This window comes from Corvus kubaryi, unplaced genomic scaffold (assembly GCF_017639235.1).
Source record: "Corvus kubaryi isolate FWS band 111438036 unplaced genomic scaffold, C.kubaryi_AGA036_p1.0 37265, whole genome shotgun sequence".
NCBI classification, from domain to species: domain Eukaryota; kingdom Metazoa; phylum Chordata; class Aves; order Passeriformes; family Corvidae; genus Corvus; species Corvus kubaryi.
The window spans coordinates 1,808,889-1,828,934 of NW_024581080.1; the positions used below are offsets into that span (position 1 = coordinate 1,808,889).

Consider the following 20,046-nt stretch of genomic DNA (forward strand, 5'->3'; position numbering starts at 1 on the left):
CCCACCAGGCTCTGTGGATGGTCACTTGGGTCCCACCAGGGTCCATTGGATGGTCACTTGGGTCCCTCCAGGTTCCATTAATTGGTCATTTGGGTCCCTCCAGGGTCCATTGGATGGTCACTTGGGTCCCACCAAGGTCTATTAATTGGTCTCATGGGTCCCACCAGGCTCTGTTAATTGGTCGCTTGGGTTCCACCAGGCTCTGTTGGATGACCCTGTGGCTGGTCACTGCAAAGCCCCCCATTGTCCTGGGGCACCTCCATGCCAGGAGGATCCTTTTCCCAGGACTCTGACCCCCACCGTGTCCCTCCGCAGGCCCGGGAGGAGCTGCGCCCGGTGAAGGAGGACTTTGAGGCCAAGAACAAGCAGCTCCTGGAGGAGATGCCCAAGTTCTACAGCAGCCGCATCGATTACTTCAAACCCAGCTTCGAGTCGCTGGTCCGGGCGCAGGTGAGACGCTGTCCCCTCCTGGTAGCTGGGTCAGTCCTGTCCCACAGTTCAGCCCTGCCTGTTCATTATCCACTGGAATTCCATGGCTTTATCCATCTGGGAATGCCAACTTGGACGTGGAGTCCTGAGCTCAGGGCTGGATGTGGTTTGAGGTGTTTGGGCTCATCTGAAGGTCTCTTGTGGCTCCTGGTGAGCGGAGAAGAGGCTCCTGGGGCATCTCCACACCAAAGATTTGCAGGAAGAGGAGTCCTGAATAAGCCCCGGGTTTCATTTCCATCCTCCAGCTTCCTCCGGGAACGTGCTGCCGCTCCTCCTCCTCCTCCTCCTCCTCCCTTTGCCCTTTCCCTTAGGCTGCAGAGGGGCAGGGTTGGGATCTCACCAGGCTTTGAGAACCTCTGCCATCCCACACCGCAGCTCCCGGGGCGCTCCAAGGCCGGGATGAGGGCGGAACCGGGCGCTGCCCGCGCCGTGGGCGCTTTCCTGCGGCATTTTGGGGCCGGGAGGTGCCGCAGGGACCCAGGTGCGCTGCGGGGGGGCTGCCGGGAGGTGCCGGGAGCACGTGTTCCATCTCACCTCCGACTTGGGGGGGCCTCTCTGCCGAGCTGCCAGCGAGTTGTCTGCAGGCTGATTCACCTACCAGATGGTGCCGATGCTCCCTGCGCCGCAGGGTGGGTGCTGGGGATGCTGTTCCTGCTGTTCCCTTAGCAATCGGGCGCGGGGCTCCCTGTTCCAGCCCGGAATAACCAGAATTCCCGGAGCCACCGCAGAGTCTCGCTGGCCCTTTTCCCCCTGCGGACCCCCGCCGTGGGTGAGACCTTGAAACCTGAATGTTGTTTGCCCTCTCCGGGGTTTTGTGATCCGTGAGTTTCCTCAGGGAGCGGCTTTGCTCCTCTGGCTTCTCCTCTCTCGGTCCGATTCCCAAGGAATTTGGGGCGAGGAGGAGGACGCTGGGAGAGGTGCACTCGGAGCACCCGGAGATGAGGGTGTCATTGCTGGGGCTGTTTGTGAGACTCTCCATCCTTATCCCTCTTCTTCCTCGGGAATCCTCTGCTTGCTTTCCCGTCTATCTGCCCTGCCTCTCTTCAGGTGAGGAGTTTGTTGGGAAAACCGAGTGAAATCCCGTTTTTAACACCCAAAAAGGCAGCGTCACAACAAAGCTGATGCATCTCCCGTAGGCTGGACTAAAGCTGGTCCCAGATGGATGCAGCTCACATCCCTCCCTCCCTCCCTGCCAGCCTCCATGGGAGCCGCATCCCTCTTTTTCCCAGCACTGGCTGTATCCTTCCACCCCCGGGGAGGGATGCTGGGAGGAGAGCTTGGAATGTTTGTGCCAAGCCTGGGCTCGGGCTGTGTGTGCCCCCCTGGCTCAGGAGCTCTGGGAAGCGTTTCCCCATGGAAGTGGCTGAAATAAAATGGAAAAGGGATGTGATTTGCCCAAGGTAATGAGTCAGTGGCGAGCCAGGAATAGCACCCGGAGCCCTGAGTCAGCTCAGCAGCTGCTCACCTGCAGGCACCTGGCTGGGAAGGGCAGCCGGGGGGCTGCCGGGAGCATCCATCCCGGGTGAGAGCTGGCGTGGGAATTCTCCCCGGGTTTCCCTCCCTCCATGCCTCCCTGAGCTGATTCCTCGATGGAATTTCTATTTCCAGCCTTTTCTGTGGGTACCTCTCCAGGAGGGGGATGAGGCTGGAGGTGCATCCCTCCAGGAAAGGGCTGGATGGGGTGGGACTGGGATCAGCTGGCCCCGTGCAGGGGGCTGTGACTTTGGGGTTGTTTCTCCCTGGATCAAACCCACCATCCCAAGGCAAAACCATATCATTTTCCCTATTTTTTGGCCCTGGAGTGTGTGACAGTGACACCGTCCAGCGCCACGAGGAGATGGGAAGGGACCAGCTCTGGGAAAGGGAAGGACGCTGCTCCTGAGCACCTCCGTGGCTTTGACCCAAGCAGAGCCTCCCCAGCCTCCTCCCGGGGCGGGCGAGTTCCCATGGCACGGCCTGGCCGCGCTCCCGGGGCCGGGTGTCTCCTGACGCCGGGACATGTCCCGAGCTCGCAGGGCTGTAACATTCAACACCAAATTCTTCTCTCCACCCACGGGCCCGGGCCAAGCCAAGGGAGGCAAATATTTCCCTGGCTGGGGGCTTTGAAGTGGCCACATGGAGATGAAAGGGGGAGATTTTGGAACTGGTGTGAGGCGTGAACAGCACTTCCTTCCCGCTTTGGGCTTTGTTTTCCAGCTAGAAAAGATGAGATTCCTTTGGGTTTTAATGGAATGGGCGGGAAGATGGAGCTGGCAGGCAGGGATGGTGCTGTGGGCTGGGGGAGCCCAGCCCTGGCAGTGCCCCCGGGTTTGTTTTGGGTAGGGCTGCCCCAAACAAGCGGCCGCTGCCCGGCTGGGCCATTGTGGCCGGGATCTATCAAAAGTCCGCGGAACACCGTGTCCCCAAACAGAATTAGTTCAGGACAGGTGGACTCGGGGCCGTTGGCTCGGGCTCAAAGGCGAGTTGGAGCTGGGATTTGATGGGATGGGGACGGAGCATATGGTATCCATAGCTGGAAAAGTACTGGGCTGGCGGGAGCAGGTAGGGCAGCAGGGCAAGCTGGCTGCAGAGCAAGGGGTCCCCCACTGTCACTGCCACCAGTTTGGGATGCATCTCCTCCCTGGGAGGGTTTTCACTCCTGTTTCAACAGGAGAAATCATGAGGGGATCAATGCCAGTGGGATTTTGTTGGTGAAGCTCGGGAGACTCGGCTGGCGAGGCGCGGCGGTGCCCAGATGGTGCCAACTGGTTCTGCACCGGGGCCTGCTGGGGGAGAGGAGCGTCCCCAAGGACACCCAGCAGGGCCTGGGGACACGGGTGTCCCTCAGCAAGGCATCGGTGGCTGTGGGATGTGGGCAGAGGGGGAGCAGCATCACGGAATTGGCTCTGCTCTGGCTGCTCAGTCCAGTGTGGATGCTGGGGACAATCCTGGGGACAATCCTGGTCAGGGGAAAATCCTCAGGGACAATCCTGAGGTGCAGAGGGCAGTCCCGGAGCCAGTCCTGGGGAACAGTTGTCCCCAAATGCTGGGGAATAATCCTGAGAGCAATCCTGGAGGACAGTCCTGGGACCGATGGCCCCAAATCTTGGGGGACAACCCTGGGGACAATCCTGGAGGCAGCATCTGCCTCCAGCCCTGCCACCCTGACAGGATCCATTTCAACGCGCCGGCGCTTTTTCCGTGCTGGAATTGGCAGTGCCACTTGGCCATATGTGACTGAGCGGAGCCCAGCTGACTCCAGGCTGGGGACAAGGGACACGGGGTCTGCTCCAGAGCGCTGGCACCCCGCTTGGCATCCCTGCCCCCCGGATCCCTGCTCACCAGTGGCACTGCCGAGAGATTTCGGGTGGTTTTGGCCTCTCTGGCTTGCGAGAGGGTCTGGAGGATGTTCAGGGTGAGCCAGCTGTGAGGCTGTGGTTTGGGGGGCATGCAAGGATTTTGGGGGGCCCCTGCCAGCTCAGCCCTGTGTGGGGTTCGTTAGTCACTGTGTAAATGAGCACTGCTGTGACTCAGCCGGCACCGCTGCGTGGGGAGCCCCGGCCACGAGCAGCCCCCGGACCCCCGGGATGGACAGGCCTGGCAAGGGGGGGTTCAGGCAGCTGGCGCTGGAATGTGGGGCCCCAAGATCCCCCCCTCGGGCCTGCCCAAAATCGGCATCGTTTTGAGCAGGATTAGGGGAGCTGGTCTCCATGGAGACCGTGTGTGTCTCCGCACCGGTGCTGCTGGAGATGCTGGGGCCCCTCTGGGAAACGGGGGCAATGCTGGCAGTGCCCACCCTGGGGGGCAGCGCTCCCCAATCCCTCCCTGAGGGATGTGGGGGGGATGTCCAGGACAGGATCCCACATCTGCCACGGCACCAGGGGTCCTGCAGTGCCAGGGGTCCCACAGCACCGGGGGTCCTGCAGTGCCAAGGGTCTCACAGCACCGGGGGTCCTGCAGTGCCAGAGCCCCCACAGGCAGGGCTGGGGGTCCTGTGGCACCCGGGGGTCCTACAGTGAGGAGTTCCATGGTACCCAGAGGTTCTGCAGTTCCGGGGGTCTCACAGGCGGCACCGGGGGTTCCGAAGCACCAAAGAGTGCCTCACACAGGGCTGGGGGGCGTCGCACAGTGCCAGGGCTCCCACAGCACCAGACGGCTGGCAGGCAGGGCTGAAAATCCCGCGGTACCAGTGGTGCCGTGATACTCGGGGGTCCCACGGCACCAGGGAGCCCCCAGGCAGCACCGAGGGGCTCTCAGCACTGGGGGTCCCACACTCAGGGCCGGGGGTCCCGCAGTGCCGGAGGTCCCGCGACACCGGGGGGGGGTCCCACAGCCCGAGGGTCTCCCGGGAAGGGCTGGGACCCCCTCCTCTCCTCGCTGGATCCCGCGCCCGAGCAGCCACCCCGCTGCCATCTGCGTGCGCTGACCCACGGGCTCCCGCGCCGGCAAAGCGCTGCTCGCTGCCGGAGATAATTGGCGGTGCTAATTAGCACGTTATTAACACACCCCTCCTCCTCCTCCTCCCCGTGCTTCGCACGGGGCACGGCGCTGCCGGGCTTGCCCCTCGCCGAGCCCACCGAGCCCTTCGCCTTGCCCACCGTGCCCACCGAGCCCCGACCCGCGGGCAGCGTGGGCTGGCGGCTGGTGGCGGTGGCAGCGGTGACAAACACGGGGGACGAGGCGGCTGCGGGAGGGTGACGGGTGCCGGTGGCAGCCCCGCACGCGCGGCTCCCAGATGGGAAGCGAGCGGAGAAGGGCAGCGTGTTATTAAAATGTGTTGAGTTGTAATAATCCAAGGGGGTGGCATCGCCACATGGGAGGGAGCTATTTTAGACACCAACGCCGCGGCGAGGGGCTGCCGAGGGCACCCGCGAGGGGGACGGGGGGGGTGCGGTGGGGAGGAGAGCCCCATTCCCCTCCCTCCCCGATCCCCCTTCTCCAACAGGTTGTCTACTACACGGAGATGCACAAGATTTTTGGGGACCTGACTGCACAGATCGACCGGCCCGGGCTGAGCGATGAGCAGAGGGAGCAGGAGAACGACGCCAAGCTCAGCGAGCTCCGCGCGCTCTCCATCGTGGCTGACGACTGAGGCGAGGATGGGGATGGGGATCCCCCCCTTTGATCCCAGCTCCCATCCCAGGGATGGATCTGTGGGGCTGGAGCTGCTCCCGTCACCCCACAGCTCTGCGCTCCTGCCCGGGTGAGGGTGAGGAGGCTGCCAGGGTCAGGATCGTCTTTGTCAATCCACAAATGAGTTTTGCCTTAAATTGGGGGGTGTTGGAAGAGCAGGATGAAGATTGGGATGTGGGGTGCTGGATTTTCCCAGGTTCCAGCCTCCCTTGGCACCCCCAGCACCCAGAGGGTGAGACCCCCCTCCTCCTCCCCCTCATTTTGTGCCTTAGGAGCCCAGTGCCCCCCCTCAGGGCAGGGCAAAATCACTCAAATCCCATTTCTTGAGGCATGGGCAGAGGGCGATGCTTCCCGTGGCGAGCATCCAGCCCTCTTTTCCCAGGAATGGTACAAAGATCCTCTACCCTAGAGCTGGGGGGTGCCCAGGGAGGGGACAGGGGACCCCAGACCCAGGAAAATCCCTAAAGGGAAACAACCCAGCCAGGAGCAAACCTATGGAAAACCGGGGGGGGGAGGGTTTCAGCCCCTCTTCGGTGTGCGGGGAGGGGGCACAGGGGCTCCGTCGCTTGTCCCCAATAAAGTTTTTGGCAGCGCAGCGCGGCCGGGGCCGTGTCGGTGTCGGTGCCACCGCCGGGGCCGTGTCGGTGCCACCGCCGGGCCGCTGCCGCCCTCTGCCGCCGCCCGGCCGCCACTGCAGGGGGGGGGGGACACGGGGGGCTTGGGGTGTCACCTGGAAGGGAAAAACTGGGATTGAATTCCGCCCCCCCGTGGAGGCGCGGGAAGGAAACGGCCTCCAAGCACGAGGAATTGGGCTTTCCAGTAAAATATAGGGAATTTAGGGCTGAGCTGGCACCTTTAAGGGTAAGGAGAGGCTGCCTGCTGTGTCCTGGGATGTGCTGGATGGGATTAGGGGTTGGAAGCCCACCCTGGTGGGGTCCTGGTGGGGCTGACGAGGGTCCCGTGTCGGCCTTGGGGTGGCACGAGGCTTCTGCGGCTCCAGGTGAGGGCATGCGGCTCCAGACATCAGGAAAACCATCACCAGCTCTTCCCACCAGGACCCGAATGTGGCAAACAGGACCCTGCACGAGACAGGGAACAGCGGTCAGGGGTGTCCTGGGAAGCCCAGCAGAAAACAGGGAGATGGAAACCCCAAAACCAAACCTTCCCTTCCCAGGTGGAGCAGAGGGGATGGGACAGAGCCGCAGGAATGCTGGGGGCCGTCCCCAGTGAGGCGTTTGCAGGGACACGGCAAGGTCCCCCTGAGAGCATCCCGTGCCACGGCTCCTCCCCAGCTCCCAGCACGGAGAACTTCATCCCTCCCTCTCCCCTCGGCTGTTCCTTCCCAACCACATCACATGCCAGGCCAGGTTTAAGCAAAATAAACCCAGTTGCCACGGTTACCCAGAGCAGGGATGCTAAATATACAGAATATAGATATTTATATATATATTTAACTGCCACGCACGCAGCCCGTGCGCCCGAGCAAGGGACACGCTCTCCCACGGGATCTGAGCCCTGCAGACCTCGGGATGGATCCCGAGTGGGCAGAGATCCATGGCAACCCCTCCATGGCCTGGAGGTGTTGATTCCTGCCCGGATTCAATCCCACCTGGGCTCACCTGAACCCAACCTGGTGGCTTTGTCTGCATCCCTGCCACCCTGCGTGCCACAGCCAGACCTCCCCGGCCGCCTCACCCCCAGCATCCCACTTCTCCTGCATCCAGAGTATCCACAAATCCCAGCTCCTGGTCCATGCCCTCGGCTCCTCCTGCCCTCCCCCCAGCACTCAAGAGAGGGATTTCACCCCTGGAAACTTAACCCAGGCATTCCCAGGGATTCACTCTGCGTACTCTCCGCACTGGCTGGGGAGGAGAATTCCATCTTTTATAGTAAAAAGTGGATAATTACCGGGTTTTGCACCACCCACAAGATCCCAGCGTTAATAGGGAGAGCTGGCAGGAAGGGAAAATTTAACTCTACGATGTGGAACGTGCTCAGCCCCGGAGTCTGAGGCACCCCTGGGTGAGGTTCATCAGCACTCGCACCTCCAGGAGCAGACGGAAGGGAAGCAGCACTCCAAGAGGATCCACGTGAGCAGCAGTGGGGCCATCCCGGGATGGGGACCATTCCCTGCTGATGAGCAAATCTTCCTCCTCTTTCCTCCCCATCAGGAATTCCGGGTTAGCCCAGAGGTGTTGCAGCAATCCCGACTGTCCCCCTTCCTCCCCCAAAGCCCCCGACCCCCTCGGGGACAGGGACGGGTGTAGCAGATGCCAGCCCACCACCAGTCCAGCACCACCAATCCCAAGGGGTTTCCTCACCAATTGGATGAACTAACCCTGTCCAGGCCAGCCAACACCAGCACGCATCTGGGTCCACACCTTGGTTTTCCTTGTCAGGTGCTCGGGAGCTTTCCCTTGCTCCAGGTGATCTGGGGGTACCCGGGTGGGAAAGAGAGGCTCAGACCTCCCTCCTCCTCCTCACCTGGGCTCTGAAAGGAGAATCAGCATCCCCTGGGACCGGCCCCAGTGTCCCCCTTGGGATCAGCCAGAGGGATTCAGCCGGGCTCCGCCAGGTGAGGGGAAGGGGTCCAGGTGGAGGTGGCAGAGGGGCAGCAGGGGAGGGGGTGCCCAGAGTCCCACCCTGCACTGGGAACACCCAGCCCCGTCCTGACCCCACCTCCCCGAGTCCCTCCCCGTTGGTCCCCACCCCGGGGGGCTCAGGAGAGCAGAGGGGGGGGGGGGGCGATGGGAAGAGGTTTGATGCTGGAAAGGAAGGGGCAAGGATAAAACCCCTCCCCTCCAGGTGTGCTCCAAAAACCCTTCAGCACCCCCTGATCAGGCTGCGACCCAGCCGGGGGGCACTGCCAGGGACCCCCTGCCCCCCAGCACCGAATCCAGCCCCTGTCATGAGGATGGACAGCGCGGGGATGAGCACTCACGTTTCCCGGGAAGGAGCAGTGGGATGCAGGAGGCTGCAGCTCTGAGGATGCCCCCGGGGCGTCCGGCTGGGAGCGGTGCCGGGAGGGCTCCGGGAGACGCTGCGGAAAGGAAAAACCCCAAGTGACGGTAGGAAATCGGCAGGAAAGGGGGAAAGGGAGGGAGGGAGGGATAACGGGATACCTGATAGGAGAGCGCCTGGCCGGGGCTCGGAGCAGCATCTTCCTCACCTGCGGCACCGTGAGGGGCTCCAGCAGCGCCGTAACAGCATCGACCCCCTCCTCATCCTCCTCCTCTATCCCCCAAACTGGGGAGCCCCCCTCGAGGAAGCCGCGCTGCTTCCTCCCCCCCCCCCCGCGATGCTCCCGGGAGCATCATCCCCGCCCCTCCCCAGCCCCGGCGAGGGCCCCCCGGAGCCCCTTCCCCCCCAGCGCACCCGCGGAGCGGCTCGAGGGGGCCGGGAGGGCTCAGGGGGGAGGACGAGCTTTACCCCCAGCCCGAAGCAGCGGGACCCCTCCGGAGCCTGCCCGGGGCTGAGCTGGGAGGGGGCTCGGGTTGGACCCAGGGGAGGGGGCTCGGGAGCGGCGGCAGCCGCTTGAACCGTCCGTGGGACCGGGCCCGGGCGGACAAAAGGGGCGGAAAAGCCCTCGGAAGTGATGCGGCGGTGACGTGCCCTCGTGTGACGTCACGCCGGGCTTAGGGGAGTGACGTCACGGCGCGACAGCAAGCACCTCGCTAAGAGCCGCCTCTTTATGGGTGAAAAGAGTTTATTGTGGAAAAGGAGAAAAGGTGAAGGGGGGGCGCCGGGCCGGGGACCGGCCCCGGGGGGGGGGTGACGTCATAGGTCTGGGTGTGACGCAGTTCCTCCATCCAGGTGTGGCGCTGGGAGCGGGAACCCCCCGTCCTACCTGCAGCGGCCGCCCCGCAGGGAGCGGCGGGTCAGGCGGGTGAGCAGCACCTTCACCCGGCCCCAGTGCGAGCGCCCGTCCTGCCGGGAGAGGTGGGGTCAGCGGGGGGACCCGCGGGACCCCCCCCCGCCTCACCCCGACACCCCCCGGCCGTACCTTGTCCGGTGCCGGGGCACCCGCCCCGCCCTCGGAGGGGTCCAGCAGGCTGGGGGAGCTGACCGAGTGTCCCCACATCCTCCGGCACGGCCCGGGGTCAGCTGCTGCATGGGGGGACAAAGCTGGTCACGCTTGGGGGTCTGGGGGCATCGTCCCGCTATCCCACCCCCCTCACCTGGCGCTAGGTCCCGCCATCCCACCCCATTCACCCGGCCCTGCCGTTCCCGCATCCCCCAATGTTCATCTGGCTCCAGGTCCCATCATTCCCAAATCCCGCCCCGCTCACCTGGGGCCTGGCTGTCCGAGCAGGAGCGTGGCCGGAACCCCTCGCCCCTCCACGTGCCCAAATCCTGCCTCGGAGGCTGCCGGGTGGGCTGCGGGCGAGGAGGAGACGGGCAGGGCGTGAGCTGGGACCCCCACACCCCCTCCCCATTCATCCCCCCCCTTCCCCCCGGCCCTCACCAGGGTGTCCGGGCGGGCGCCCCGGGCTCCGGCCGCCTGCTGCCGGAGGACGCGGTTGTCCTGCTGCAGCCGCGCCAGGCGCTCCAGCATCTGGCACACGTGCTCCAGGTAGCGCAGCCCCTGCCCCGGCACCGCGGCCTCGGGCACAGCCCGGGGGTCCCGAGGGCTGCCGGGCGGCCGAGCCCCCCCAGCCTCGGGCTCCTCGGGGTCCCGCGGGGGCTCTGCCAGGTCGGCGGCGCTGGCGCTGCGCCGGCTGAGCTGTCGCGGGCAGCGCTGCCTCCTGCTCCGCTGCGCTGCCTGCAGCAGCCTCCTGCTGGCCGAGCGGCTCCGGGGTGTCCGCGGGGGCTCCTCTCCGGGGGGCTTCTCCGCCGGGAAGCCGTCGAGGGAGAAGCTGCTCTCGGAGCCCAGCGGGGTGGAGGGCGAGTGCTCGTTGCTGGCTATCTCCACGCCGGAATCCTCGGACTCGGACTTGAGGAACCTCCCGCCGGCCGGGAGGCTGCTGGGGGGTCCCCGGGTGCTCATCCCCCGCGGGGGCTGCCGCGGGCTCTCCTGCAGCCGGCGGTAGACGCTGGCGGAGGTGTACACGATGCAGCTCTCGGCAGACTCCCAGGGACCATCTGCGGGGGGAGGGAGGACGGGTGGTCTCAGCTGGGGGGGGTCCCTGGGCAGAAAACTGGGTGCCCACCCCCCACACTGAACCCACTGGCCCCCCCAAGCCCCCCGAGCCCCACAACAGCAGCTCCAGCCGTGCCCAAGGCCTCACTCCCCGCTGCCAAGGGGAGTTGCAGCCCCCCTGCCCAGGGACCCCTCTCCAGAGGGTCCCTGCAGCCGGGAATATGTTCCTGTGTTCCTACAACCCCAGCGTGTTGTCGCTGCTCCCCAGAAACACGGCCCCGGCCTCCATCATCCTCCTCCTCTTCTTCCCAAGCCACTCTGCTGAGCTGCTGGGGGGGCACCCACGGCCCCCACCCTGACTTGGGCAGGGCTTTCGAGCCGGGTTCTGCCTGTATCCCACTCCAGCTCGGTGCCGGCAACCCAGCACACAGCACGGCCACAGGATCCTGGCCATAAAACGGCTCCAGGGACCACCAGCTCCTCGCACTTGTCCCCACAGGATGGGGATGTGCCCCCCACCACCCCGCAGCTCCAGGTGGGATTGTGCCGCATCCATGGGGGGGTCTCGGCATTCCTTGCCCGACACTCACCTCCCTTCCCGGCCACTCCATGGCGAAGGGCTCAGGGAGGTGGGAGCAGAGCTTCAGCACATCCTGCGGGCTGCCCACCCCCCAAAAACCCCACTCGGGGGCTGACACCCCCCCTCCCCAAACACACTCACAGCAGCTGAACCTCCTCTTCCAGACGGCGCGGGAGCCACCCCACATCCCCGAGAGCCAGAGCCGAGTGCCGGGCGCGCGTCCCGGCGCTCCCTTTTACAGCCACCCCAGCCGGCGACGAGCCCTGTATCCAGAGGCACCTCATTACCGGACTGGTTCCCAACTGGTTCCTCGCAGGGTTTGGGATCAGCGATACTGGCTGGGCCAGTGGTTAAGGACTCCCTTCCCACCCCAGCTGGGAAGGTGAGAGGGTTGTTTGGGCGCCGGCAGGCAGCCAGGTGCATCCCGCCAAATCCCAGGAAACTCACTCAGGACTCCAGCGTGGGCTGAATTCACCGGTCGGGGGTCCCAGTGCTCCCAAATCCCTGCCCTTCCTGCAGCCCCCCCACTCACCGCGCATCCCTCAGGGGCTGGAGAGGCCGAGGGGAGCCGGGAAGTCGCGGCCAGCCCTGGGACAATCCGGCCGTTCAGTGGGATTGAATCCCAGCAATGCCGGGGCGCAGCCCGTCCGCCCCAGCAGGATTGAATCCCAGGAATTCCGGGGGGCAGCCCCCCCACCGCAGCCCTGTGGCCGCTGCCAGCATCCCAGTTCCCACACGCCGCAATTCCACAGGCTGCAGGACCGCTTGCCCCGCCACCACGGGGGTGTCACCGGAGCTCCGCCGGCGCGGGGGGCACAAGCGGGGCGAGAAGGGGCATGGGGGGTCCCCACCCGCTCCTCCTGGGGGTGTCCCCCACGTTGGCAGCTCCAGCTCAGCCCCCAGTACCTCCTAGATGTTGCTGCTGGAGGCGGGTCCCGGCACAGCCGGAGCTAGGGCACACACGGAGATGGGTCCAGGGTTTTGGGGACCCCCACGCCGCATTTGGGGACCCAGCGGGCTCTGGGGGAAGGCACCGGCCCGTCAGCCCAAACATGGGAAGGGAAAACCTGAATTCCCAGTGCAGCCGGTAGCCTGGGCCCCTCCCAGCAGGGAGTGGGATGAAAACCAGGGGTCCAGGGACCCACTTTAGCACAAACTGGGGGTTCCAGGAACCCCCCAGGTTCCTTCTCAAGCACAGACAACGCAAACTGGGGTCCCAAGGACCCCAAGTTCCCTCTCCAGCACAGACACCTCAAACCAGAGATTCCTGAGGATCCCTTCCAGAACGATCCTCGCAGGTTGGAGACCCCGAGGGAACCCCCAATCCAGGCCAGACGTGTGGGGGGGGGGGGGGGGGCCCCCACACCCCCAGGGGCCACCGACTCACCGAGGTCACCACGGAGAGGCTGCACCGTGAAGGCTCCGCGGCGGCGCAGCATCCTCGGGATGTGCCGGGAACGGGGGTGAAACCGGGACTGGGGTGCTGTGAGCCGGGCAGGGAGCACCGGGAGCCGGGCGGGGAACACGGGGGCTGCTCCTCCGCTGCTTTATGGGGCAGGGCGGGGGGGGGGCACCGCCCGGGGGGGGGGGGGGGGTTGGGGGCCCGCCCCCTGCCCGGGCAGCCCCTTTGCCCCCAGCCCCAGCTCAATGCGTGCTCAAAGCGTTTATTCCCCTTTTTCCCGTGTGGAGGGCGGGACCATCATCATCCTCCCTCTCTGGGTGTCATAGAGCCATGGAATGGTTTTGGTGGGAAGGGACCTTAAATCCCATCCAGTGCCACCCCTTTCCACTATCCCAGGGTGCTCCAAGCTCCGTCCAGCCTGGCCTTGGACACTTCCAGGGATCCAGGAGCAGCCACAGCTCCCCTGGGATGTTCAATTGGGAATTCCATGGTGAGAGCTCCGTGACCGAGCCCGGGGCGCACGGGGGGGGTGTGGCGCACCCCAAACAGACCCCAGTGAGACCCCAGGCACGAGGGGAGGGGGGTCCTCGCTGTCCCCGCCGCGGAGGGACAGGGGAAGGGACAGGACCCTCCCAAGTGGCTGATAACAGCTAATCCCAGATAACAGCAAAGCCGTGCAGGCGGGCACGAAGGGCGGGGAGAGGTGATAAGAGCACCTGGAGCAGGACAAAGGCCTCGGCCAACAGCCCCCAATAAACCCGGCCACCTCCCAGGGACGCCGGGAGGGGCCATCCCACCCTGCGGGGAGCTCTGACCTTCCCGAGGGCAGGACAAGGCCGGCTGGAGCAGCACCGGAGCCCTGCCTAGCCCTGGACCCCCACCCTGGGTGCAGGCAGGAGGGTTGAGGGGTCTGGGGGGTCCCTGTCTGCACCCTGGGTTTGGCGTAAAACCCCCCTTCCCCCTGCCCTGGGGTCCCGGCACAGAGCAGACACGGCAGTGGAGCAAATATATATTATATTTATAGAGAATCTGGTTTAATTGCTCGGAGAAGCCCTTTGCAGTCAGTGCCCAAGCGGTGCCAGCCCCCTGCTCCGGTACCCAAGTGCTCAAGCGACCCCCCCCCAATGTCCCCTCGGTGTCCCCCGGGCTGAGAACTCACCCAGCTCATCACACACACCCACAAAGGGGTGAAGATGGGCGGCTGCAGCGCATGCCCCCCAAATCCCATCCATGCCCAGCCTGGCAGTGCCCTCAGCCCCCCACCCCAGCCCCACCGCGGTGGGGTGGGACCGCCCTGGGGACACGGGGGGATGCTGGCGGTGACCCCCTCGCACGGTGCCGGTGGCCAGGGCTCAGGAGCGGGGGGACACAGGGCGGGGGACGGGGCCCCCCGGGGGTCCCTGGTAGCGCAGGCGGGCGTGTTTCTCGCAGAACAGCTCGTCCCCCACCCAGAAGTGGCCGCGCATCTTCAGGCTGAGGCCGCAGTCGGCGCAGGTGTAGCAGGATGGGTGCCGGTAGCGGCCGTCCTGGATCCTCACCGCCTGCGTCCTGGGGGTGTGGGGACATGGGGTCAGCCGAGGCACCCTGCGTGTCCCCAGGGTCCCCTCGGACCCAGGCTCAGCCCCATCGTGGCCCTGGAGCGCTGGCAGGGATGGATCCTGCCCTGGGACCACCCTGGCCTCACTCACACGCCAGGACCACCTCCATTTTTGCCCTGCGGGGCCAATGGCAAGGATGGATCCTGCCCTGGGACCCCCCAGCCCCATTCCCAGCCCAGGATCAGCCGCATTTTAACCCTGCCGGGAGTGACAGCTGGGATCGATCCTGCCCTGGGACCTGCCCCACCCACACCCGGGATCCGCCGCATTTTATCCCTGCCAGGAGCAACGTCAGGGACGGATCCTTGTCCGGGGACACCCCCACCCCGAGAGCAGCCCCTTTTTTTGGCTTTGCCAGGAGGGGTGGCAGGGACAGACCCAGCTCCGGGACCCCCCAGGCCCCCAGCCCCACTCACGCAATGCTGCTCCCGCACTTCTCACAGACGTGCAGCTTCTGCACCCCCGCCACGGGCTTGCGGGCCCCGGCCGAGAGCCGGCTGGGGAAGGGAGCTGCGGGACCTCCTGCGGGGACACGAGGCCATCAGGGGGAGTCCTGCCACCCCCTGTGGTGGTGCCAGACCTCCCACCTCCCCCCGTGCCCCCCTCACCTCCTTCCTCATCCTCCAGAGCCTCCTGGAGCAGGCGGAAGGTGCTGGATTGCCGCGGGGCCGCCCGCAGCTCGCGGTTCTCCTGCAGCATCTTGTAGACCTCCGAGTCCTCCTCCAAGCGCCGCATGGCCGGCTCCGAGCCCTGGCTGTGGGGCGGTAGCCCGAGGGGAGGTTTTGGGGGGGTTCCCAGCGCCCGGATTCCAGGATCCACTCGGCTGCACGCCGCTGCCCGTCCGCCACCTGCTCCCTCCACCCCGGGAGCTGCCCCGGCCTGCCCGGCCCTCCCACTGCCTACAGGTGAGTTAACCCTTTCCGCGGGCTCCCTCAGCACCCACGGGTGACAAACCGGCGTGGGGACATGGGGCTGGGGGCTTCCCTGCCGCTGAGTCCCCCCCACACAGCCCCCAGCCCGCTCCGTACCTGTGGCAGGTGCTGGGAGAGGGGGAGGAGAGGCGCCGCTCCCTGAGCGTTTCCCAGGGGTTTGGGGGGGCTCCGGGCCCCAGCGAGGGTGGGCAGGGGGGTGGGGGCAGGATGGGTCCCTGGGAGCTGCTCTGGCGGGTCAGGCGTCCTCGCTCCTGGCAGGGGGAGAAGCGATGGATGTCCAGGGGGAGCCGGGCTGGGGTGAGGCACTGCAGCAGCCCCCCAAAATGACCTAAGGGTGCCAACAGACCCTCCCTCTCCCCCCAGGCACACAAAGTACACCCGGACCTGGCCCAGGGGCTTCTCCCAAGCCCAGGTTCCCAGAGGGATTCAGGGATGCTCCATGGGGCAGCTGCTTCTCCTTCCCACCCGGGCTGGGGTCAGCGGGACCCCCCCAAGGGGGGCCAGGGCAGCACCCCCACCCCATAACCCCGCGCCTGCGCCTCTCCTCTCCCCACCATCTGCTCCTGCTTAGCGGCCCCGGCGAGGCCGGGAAGCGGAACCCTGGATAAGTGGAAGCCGATGTTCCTGGGAGCAGCTGCCACGCAGACGGGGATGAATCCCAGCAGGACCCCGGGGTGGGCACGGGGACCCCCTGCCTGGACCCGTGGAGAGGGAGAGGGGCAGCGCTGAGGCTCTGTGGGGTCACGAGGGATGAGCTAAAATTAGGCACGGAGGGAGCTGGGCCTTGGCCTCATCCCTGCTGGCATCCAGCACCAGCCTGCCTGGGATGCGAGGAGGAGTGGGGTCCGAGGGCAGCCATCCCCTCACCACCCCCTTGGGCACAGGGGTTTGGGTGGGGGGCATTGGGCACGGCATCCTCACGTCCCCTGCCCTGTGGCTGGAGTGTCCGAGATGGGAGGGACCCTCTGGGACAGGGAGGGACCCTTCGGAGCCGGCACCAAAGCAAACAAAAGGAGCTGGGGAGGAAGGAGGGAGCGGGCGGCCGGAGGAGCCAAGGGGCGGCCGGGGCTGCGGCCAAAGGCAGCTGGGAAGGGCCGCGCTCAGGGCCGCGGCTCTTCCCAATTTGGGCTTGAAAAACAAGAAAAAGAGAAAGCAGGGAGGGAGGAAAGGAGGGAGACGCCAAGGCCGGAGCCAGCGGCTGCCCGCAGGGAGGGACGGGGCGGCCGCGGGCATCCTGGGACTGAGCTGGGGGGTGGAGGAGGCATCCAGACCCCGGGCATCCCGATCCCACTCCCGGGTGTCCCACCGCGGCGGGGGCCGGCGGCGGTGCCGGGGGTGCGCCGGGCCGTGGGTCCCTGCCCGGCCAACACCCCAGCGCCCCGGGTTAGCCGGAGCGGGGCTGGGCCTCCCCAAACTGGTTTGGCCTCCCCAGGCTGGCGCCGCTGCCAGGAGGAGCAAAACATCCCTGGGCAGGTGCGGCGGTGCCCGCGGGGCCGGGGGTGCTGCCAGCGCGGCGGGGAGGGGACACCGGCGGCACCCACCGCAGACGGGCATCCGGAGGGACAGCAGGGCTGGGCAGTGACGTGGCCGTGGGGGTGCAGAGGGAGTGGTTTGGGGGGCTCAAAGTGGGGTAGTTTTGGGGCTCAGAAGAGGTTTGGGAACTTAAAATGAGGTGGTCTGGGGGTCAAGGGGGATGGCATGGCCTTGCAAAGGGGAATGGTTTGGTGGTTAAAAGTGGGGTGGTTTGGGGCTTAAAATGGAGATGATTTTGGGGTTCAGAGGGGGATGGTTTGGGGGTTCAAAAGGTTTCGGTGCACAGAAGCCCCCCCAGCATCTCTGCCTGGCTGCTGCAGGCCCCCAGCTCCCTGCTCACCTGGCAGAGGCTGGGACAGGTGAACTCCTGCTCCAGGGGTTCCGAGCTGGGGGAGAGAACAGCGACATCAGGGGGGTCCCTGACCTTCCCCAGACCCCTGCCCACCCCCCAGCCTCACACACAGCCGGGCGCAGCCTTACCTGGCACTGCCAGGTGGGTGGGCGAGGGATGCCAGGCTGGGATCGGGGGTTCTCAGGGCACCCTGGCTCTCATTCCGCATCTGCAGCGTGTCCTGGGGAGGGGAGGGTGACTCCAGCAGCTGCCACCAGCCCTGGGTGGGGGGCCGGGGTGTGCAGGGGCTGCCCAGGGCTCACCTGGAAGCGCGTGGCCAACCTCTCCGGTGAGGTGTCCCCGTTGGTGTGGCTGGGAGGTGGCACCGGGGACCTGGGGACAAGGGAGAGCAGCGGGGTTTGGGATCTGGCCCAGCAGCACAAAGCCCCTGGGCACGGCACGGTGTGACCATTCCCCGCAGCCCCCGGCAGCGGCAATGGGAGCAGCTGCGTCCCCAGCTGGGACCAGTCGGCCAGGTAACGGCTGCCAGCGCTGCCCGGCCTCGTTAGCACCCGACTCCTCAATTAGAGAGCCGGGAAGGGCTCCCGCGGGGATGGCGCAGCCCCAAGAGCCGCCGCGGGGGAAACAAGTGACACACACGTGCTTGGGGACCCCAGCCCGCGTGCAGACACCGCTGGCACCCAGGGGCGGTGTCCGGGCTGCCCCCAGCACCCACCCACCTCTCCACCTCCAGCCGGAGCTGCCCCGGGCTCTGCTTGATCTTGTTCTGTGCCTCCACGTTGAGCATCTCGGCCGCGCTCTCCCCGTTGATGGTGACAATGACATCCCCCGGCCGGAGGTCACCCGCGGCCGCCTTCCCGTGCTCCGTCACCTCCATGGAGAAGGGGACATGGGACAGCCCCGGTGACACCCCCGTGCAGTGCAGCATCCCCCGTGCAGCCCTCAGCCCCCGACCCCACCCCGCTGGGATGCTCCCACCCGCTGCAATCCCCACGGCCTGACAGAGCAGTGCCAGACCCTCTGCCGGGAGGGGACCAAGGCCTTGGAAACAACACCCGGAAATTTGGCACAGCCCTGCCCAGCCCGGGGGCCACAGGAGCCCCCCCCGCCGCCGTCGCCCGCCGTGGGCCGTTCCCACGGAGCAGGATCCCTCAAGGACAGCAAACAGGATCCGCTCCCCCGAGCAGCCCGGCCCGCCCGGCGCCCCGGCGGCCTTCCCCGGCCGGGGGACACGTGGGGGGCTCCTACCTTGGAGACGGTGATGGGCTTCCCGAAATCTCTTCCCCCGGCGATGCGGAAGCCCCACGGGGCCGGGCCGGGCAGTGTCACCGTCAGCGGCATGGCAGCGGCGGCTCTGGGTGGGCAGCAGGGAGGTGTCAGCGATGCCGGGCACGGAGGGAATGAGGCAGAGGGGATCCCCCTCCTCCTACCCACAGACCACCCAGTGAGGGCCTCCCTGTGCCCGCTGCACCCTGAGGGTCCCCAGCGCCGGCAGCGCTTTCCTTCCGGGGAGGGGACCCAGGTCCTCGCAGGGTGTCAGCAGGCACCGCCGCTTCCTCTTGCGCCCCGAGGCCGGCGGCTTCCTCCCCCGGGGCCAGGGGGTCCCAGGCACCCCGTGGTGCAGCTGAAACAGCCAAGGTCGTTCCCAGCAGCTGGAGCAAGGCAGGAAATCGGTGACGCCTTGGCAGCAAGGCCAGCGCTGTGGCCTGGCAGAGCCGAGCCCGTGGGGTTTGGACGGGAGGATGTGGCAGCGAGGGACGGATCCTGCTGCTCGCCACAGCAGGGTCCGACACCCAGCAAGGATCAGGAGCCCCAGTCCTTCATCCCGCAGCAGATCCGCACTGGTGAAGGACGCCGAGGATCCCCCGGGGGTGGCACAGGGTCCCCATGGCACCCCAGCGAGCGGCGCAGCCCTTGGCTCCGATGGGATGGGTGGGAATGGGCACCCCTAAACCCACACCAGATCCCATCCCACCCATCCCGCCACAGCCCGGGACAGCTGGGTAGCCCATCTGGAACCGGGCACCCCATCCGGCACCGGGCACCCCGTCCGCAGCCGCCGGGAATGTTAAAAATCCCAAGCGCACAAAGAGGGGCTTGAGAGGCTGCCCGGAAGAATTTCCTGGGCTGGGCTTCCAGCGCCGGGAGGAAACCCCAAACCCCCTCCCCATGCCCAGCCCCGCTCAGCATCCCTGGGCAGCAAGGGCTGCCGGCCCGGGGACCCCCACACCCGGCTGGGCACCAACCCCAGCCCCCCCAACAGTCCTGCACCTCTTCTCCAGACCCTGCACCCCTTCTCCATCCCCTGCACCCCACCTCTGTCCTATGCTCCCCTCCTCCATCCCCTGCTCCCCTCCTTCATCCCTGCACCCCTCCTCCATCCCTGCACCCCTTCTCCAGCCCCCGTACCCCCCCTTTGTGTTCTGCACCCCTTCTCCATCCCTGTCCCCAGCTCTGCCCGCGCTCCCCTTCTCCATCCCCTGCTCCCCTCCTCGGCCCCCCGCACCCCACCTGTGTCCCCGCTCCCTCCCGGCTCTGTCCCCGCCGCACAGCGATGTCTTTGTGCCCGCGGCGACTGGCGGTGCCGCCTGGCACCCGCGGGGCGAGCGGCGGGGACGGGCGATGCCAGGAGGCGTGGGGACTTGGGGACACAGGGACTTGGCACCCGCGGGGATCTGGGGACCTGGAGACCTGGGGACACAGCGGCGGGACAGGCTGCCCGCACACCCCTCCCCACCCCCGGGCACCGGGACCCCCGACGGACGGACACTCCCGACAGCCGCAGCCGGCGTCCCCCGACCCCTCGCGCCCCCCGCACCTCCCCAGTCCCCCGTGCCCCCCGCACCGCCGCGCACTCACCGGGGCGGCCGAGCCGGGCGGCCCCGCGGGGCTGCGGAGCCGAGAGCGGCCCCGGGACGGCACCGCCTCCTCGGGAGGAGCCGGGCCGGGCCGGGCTGAGGGCACGGCC

The 20,046-nt window shown here is 66.7% G+C and overlaps 3 protein-coding genes across 7 annotated transcripts in view; 1 reads left to right on the forward strand and 2 right to left on the reverse strand.

Moving 5' to 3' along the window:
• BIN3 (bridging integrator 3) overlaps window positions 1-6,196 on the forward strand; it is a gene marked incomplete at its 5' end in the record, with an annotated part of 8,402 nt that extends 2,206 nt beyond the window's left edge. The window contains 2 exons of the mRNA XM_042024753.1: window positions 316-450; window positions 5,414-6,196. Coding sequence (XP_041880687.1) covers window positions 316-450; window positions 5,414-5,560 — 282 coding nt within the window. The remainder of the gene's footprint in view (window positions 1-315; window positions 451-5,413) is intronic.
• Window positions 5,231-12,710, reverse strand: CUNH8orf58 (chromosome unknown C8orf58 homolog). 3 transcript variants are annotated; one of them, XM_042024830.1, is made up of 9 exons: window positions 12,649-12,710; window positions 10,067-10,683; window positions 9,891-9,978; window positions 9,605-9,705; window positions 8,977-9,528; window positions 8,724-8,770; window positions 8,543-8,641; window positions 7,923-8,092; window positions 5,231-7,756 (listed from the first exon to the last, which is right to left on the reverse strand). In XM_042024830.1, exons 1-5 carry the CDS (start codon window positions 12,698-12,700, stop codon window positions 9,445-9,447), a joined length of 942 nt encoding a protein of 313 aa, XP_041880764.1. In that variant the 5' UTR covers window positions 12,701-12,710; the 3' UTR covers window positions 5,231-7,756; window positions 7,923-8,092; window positions 8,543-8,641; window positions 8,724-8,770; window positions 8,977-9,444. The 3 variants fall into 3 exon arrangements, with proteins under 3 accessions (XP_041880764.1, XP_041880763.1, XP_041880765.1); XM_042024829.1 differs by having other exon boundaries at window positions 9,605-9,708; XM_042024831.1 differs by lacking the exon at window positions 12,649-12,710 and adding an exon at window positions 11,403-11,623 and having other exon boundaries at window positions 9,605-9,708.
• A 950-nt stretch (window positions 12,711-13,660) lies between these two features.
• Window positions 13,661-20,031, reverse strand: PDLIM2 (PDZ and LIM domain 2). 3 transcript variants are annotated; one of them, XM_042024825.1, is made up of 10 exons: window positions 19,938-20,031; window positions 18,327-18,432; window positions 17,798-17,952; window positions 17,381-17,450; window positions 17,207-17,298; window positions 17,067-17,112; window positions 15,290-15,444; window positions 14,870-15,015; window positions 14,678-14,783; window positions 13,661-14,211 (listed from the first exon to the last, which is right to left on the reverse strand). In XM_042024825.1, the coding sequence occupies exons 2-10, from the start codon at window positions 18,417-18,419 to the stop codon at window positions 14,016-14,018; spliced, it is 1,059 nt and encodes a 352-aa protein (XP_041880759.1). In that variant the 5' UTR covers window positions 18,420-18,432; window positions 19,938-20,031; the 3' UTR covers window positions 13,661-14,015. The 3 variants fall into 3 exon arrangements, with proteins under 3 accessions (XP_041880759.1, XP_041880760.1, XP_041880761.1); XM_042024826.1 differs by having other exon boundaries at window positions 17,798-17,949; window positions 19,938-20,030; XM_042024827.1 differs by lacking the exon at window positions 19,938-20,031 and adding an exon at window positions 19,590-19,814.
• Window positions 20,032-20,046: the final 15 nt, after the last annotated feature.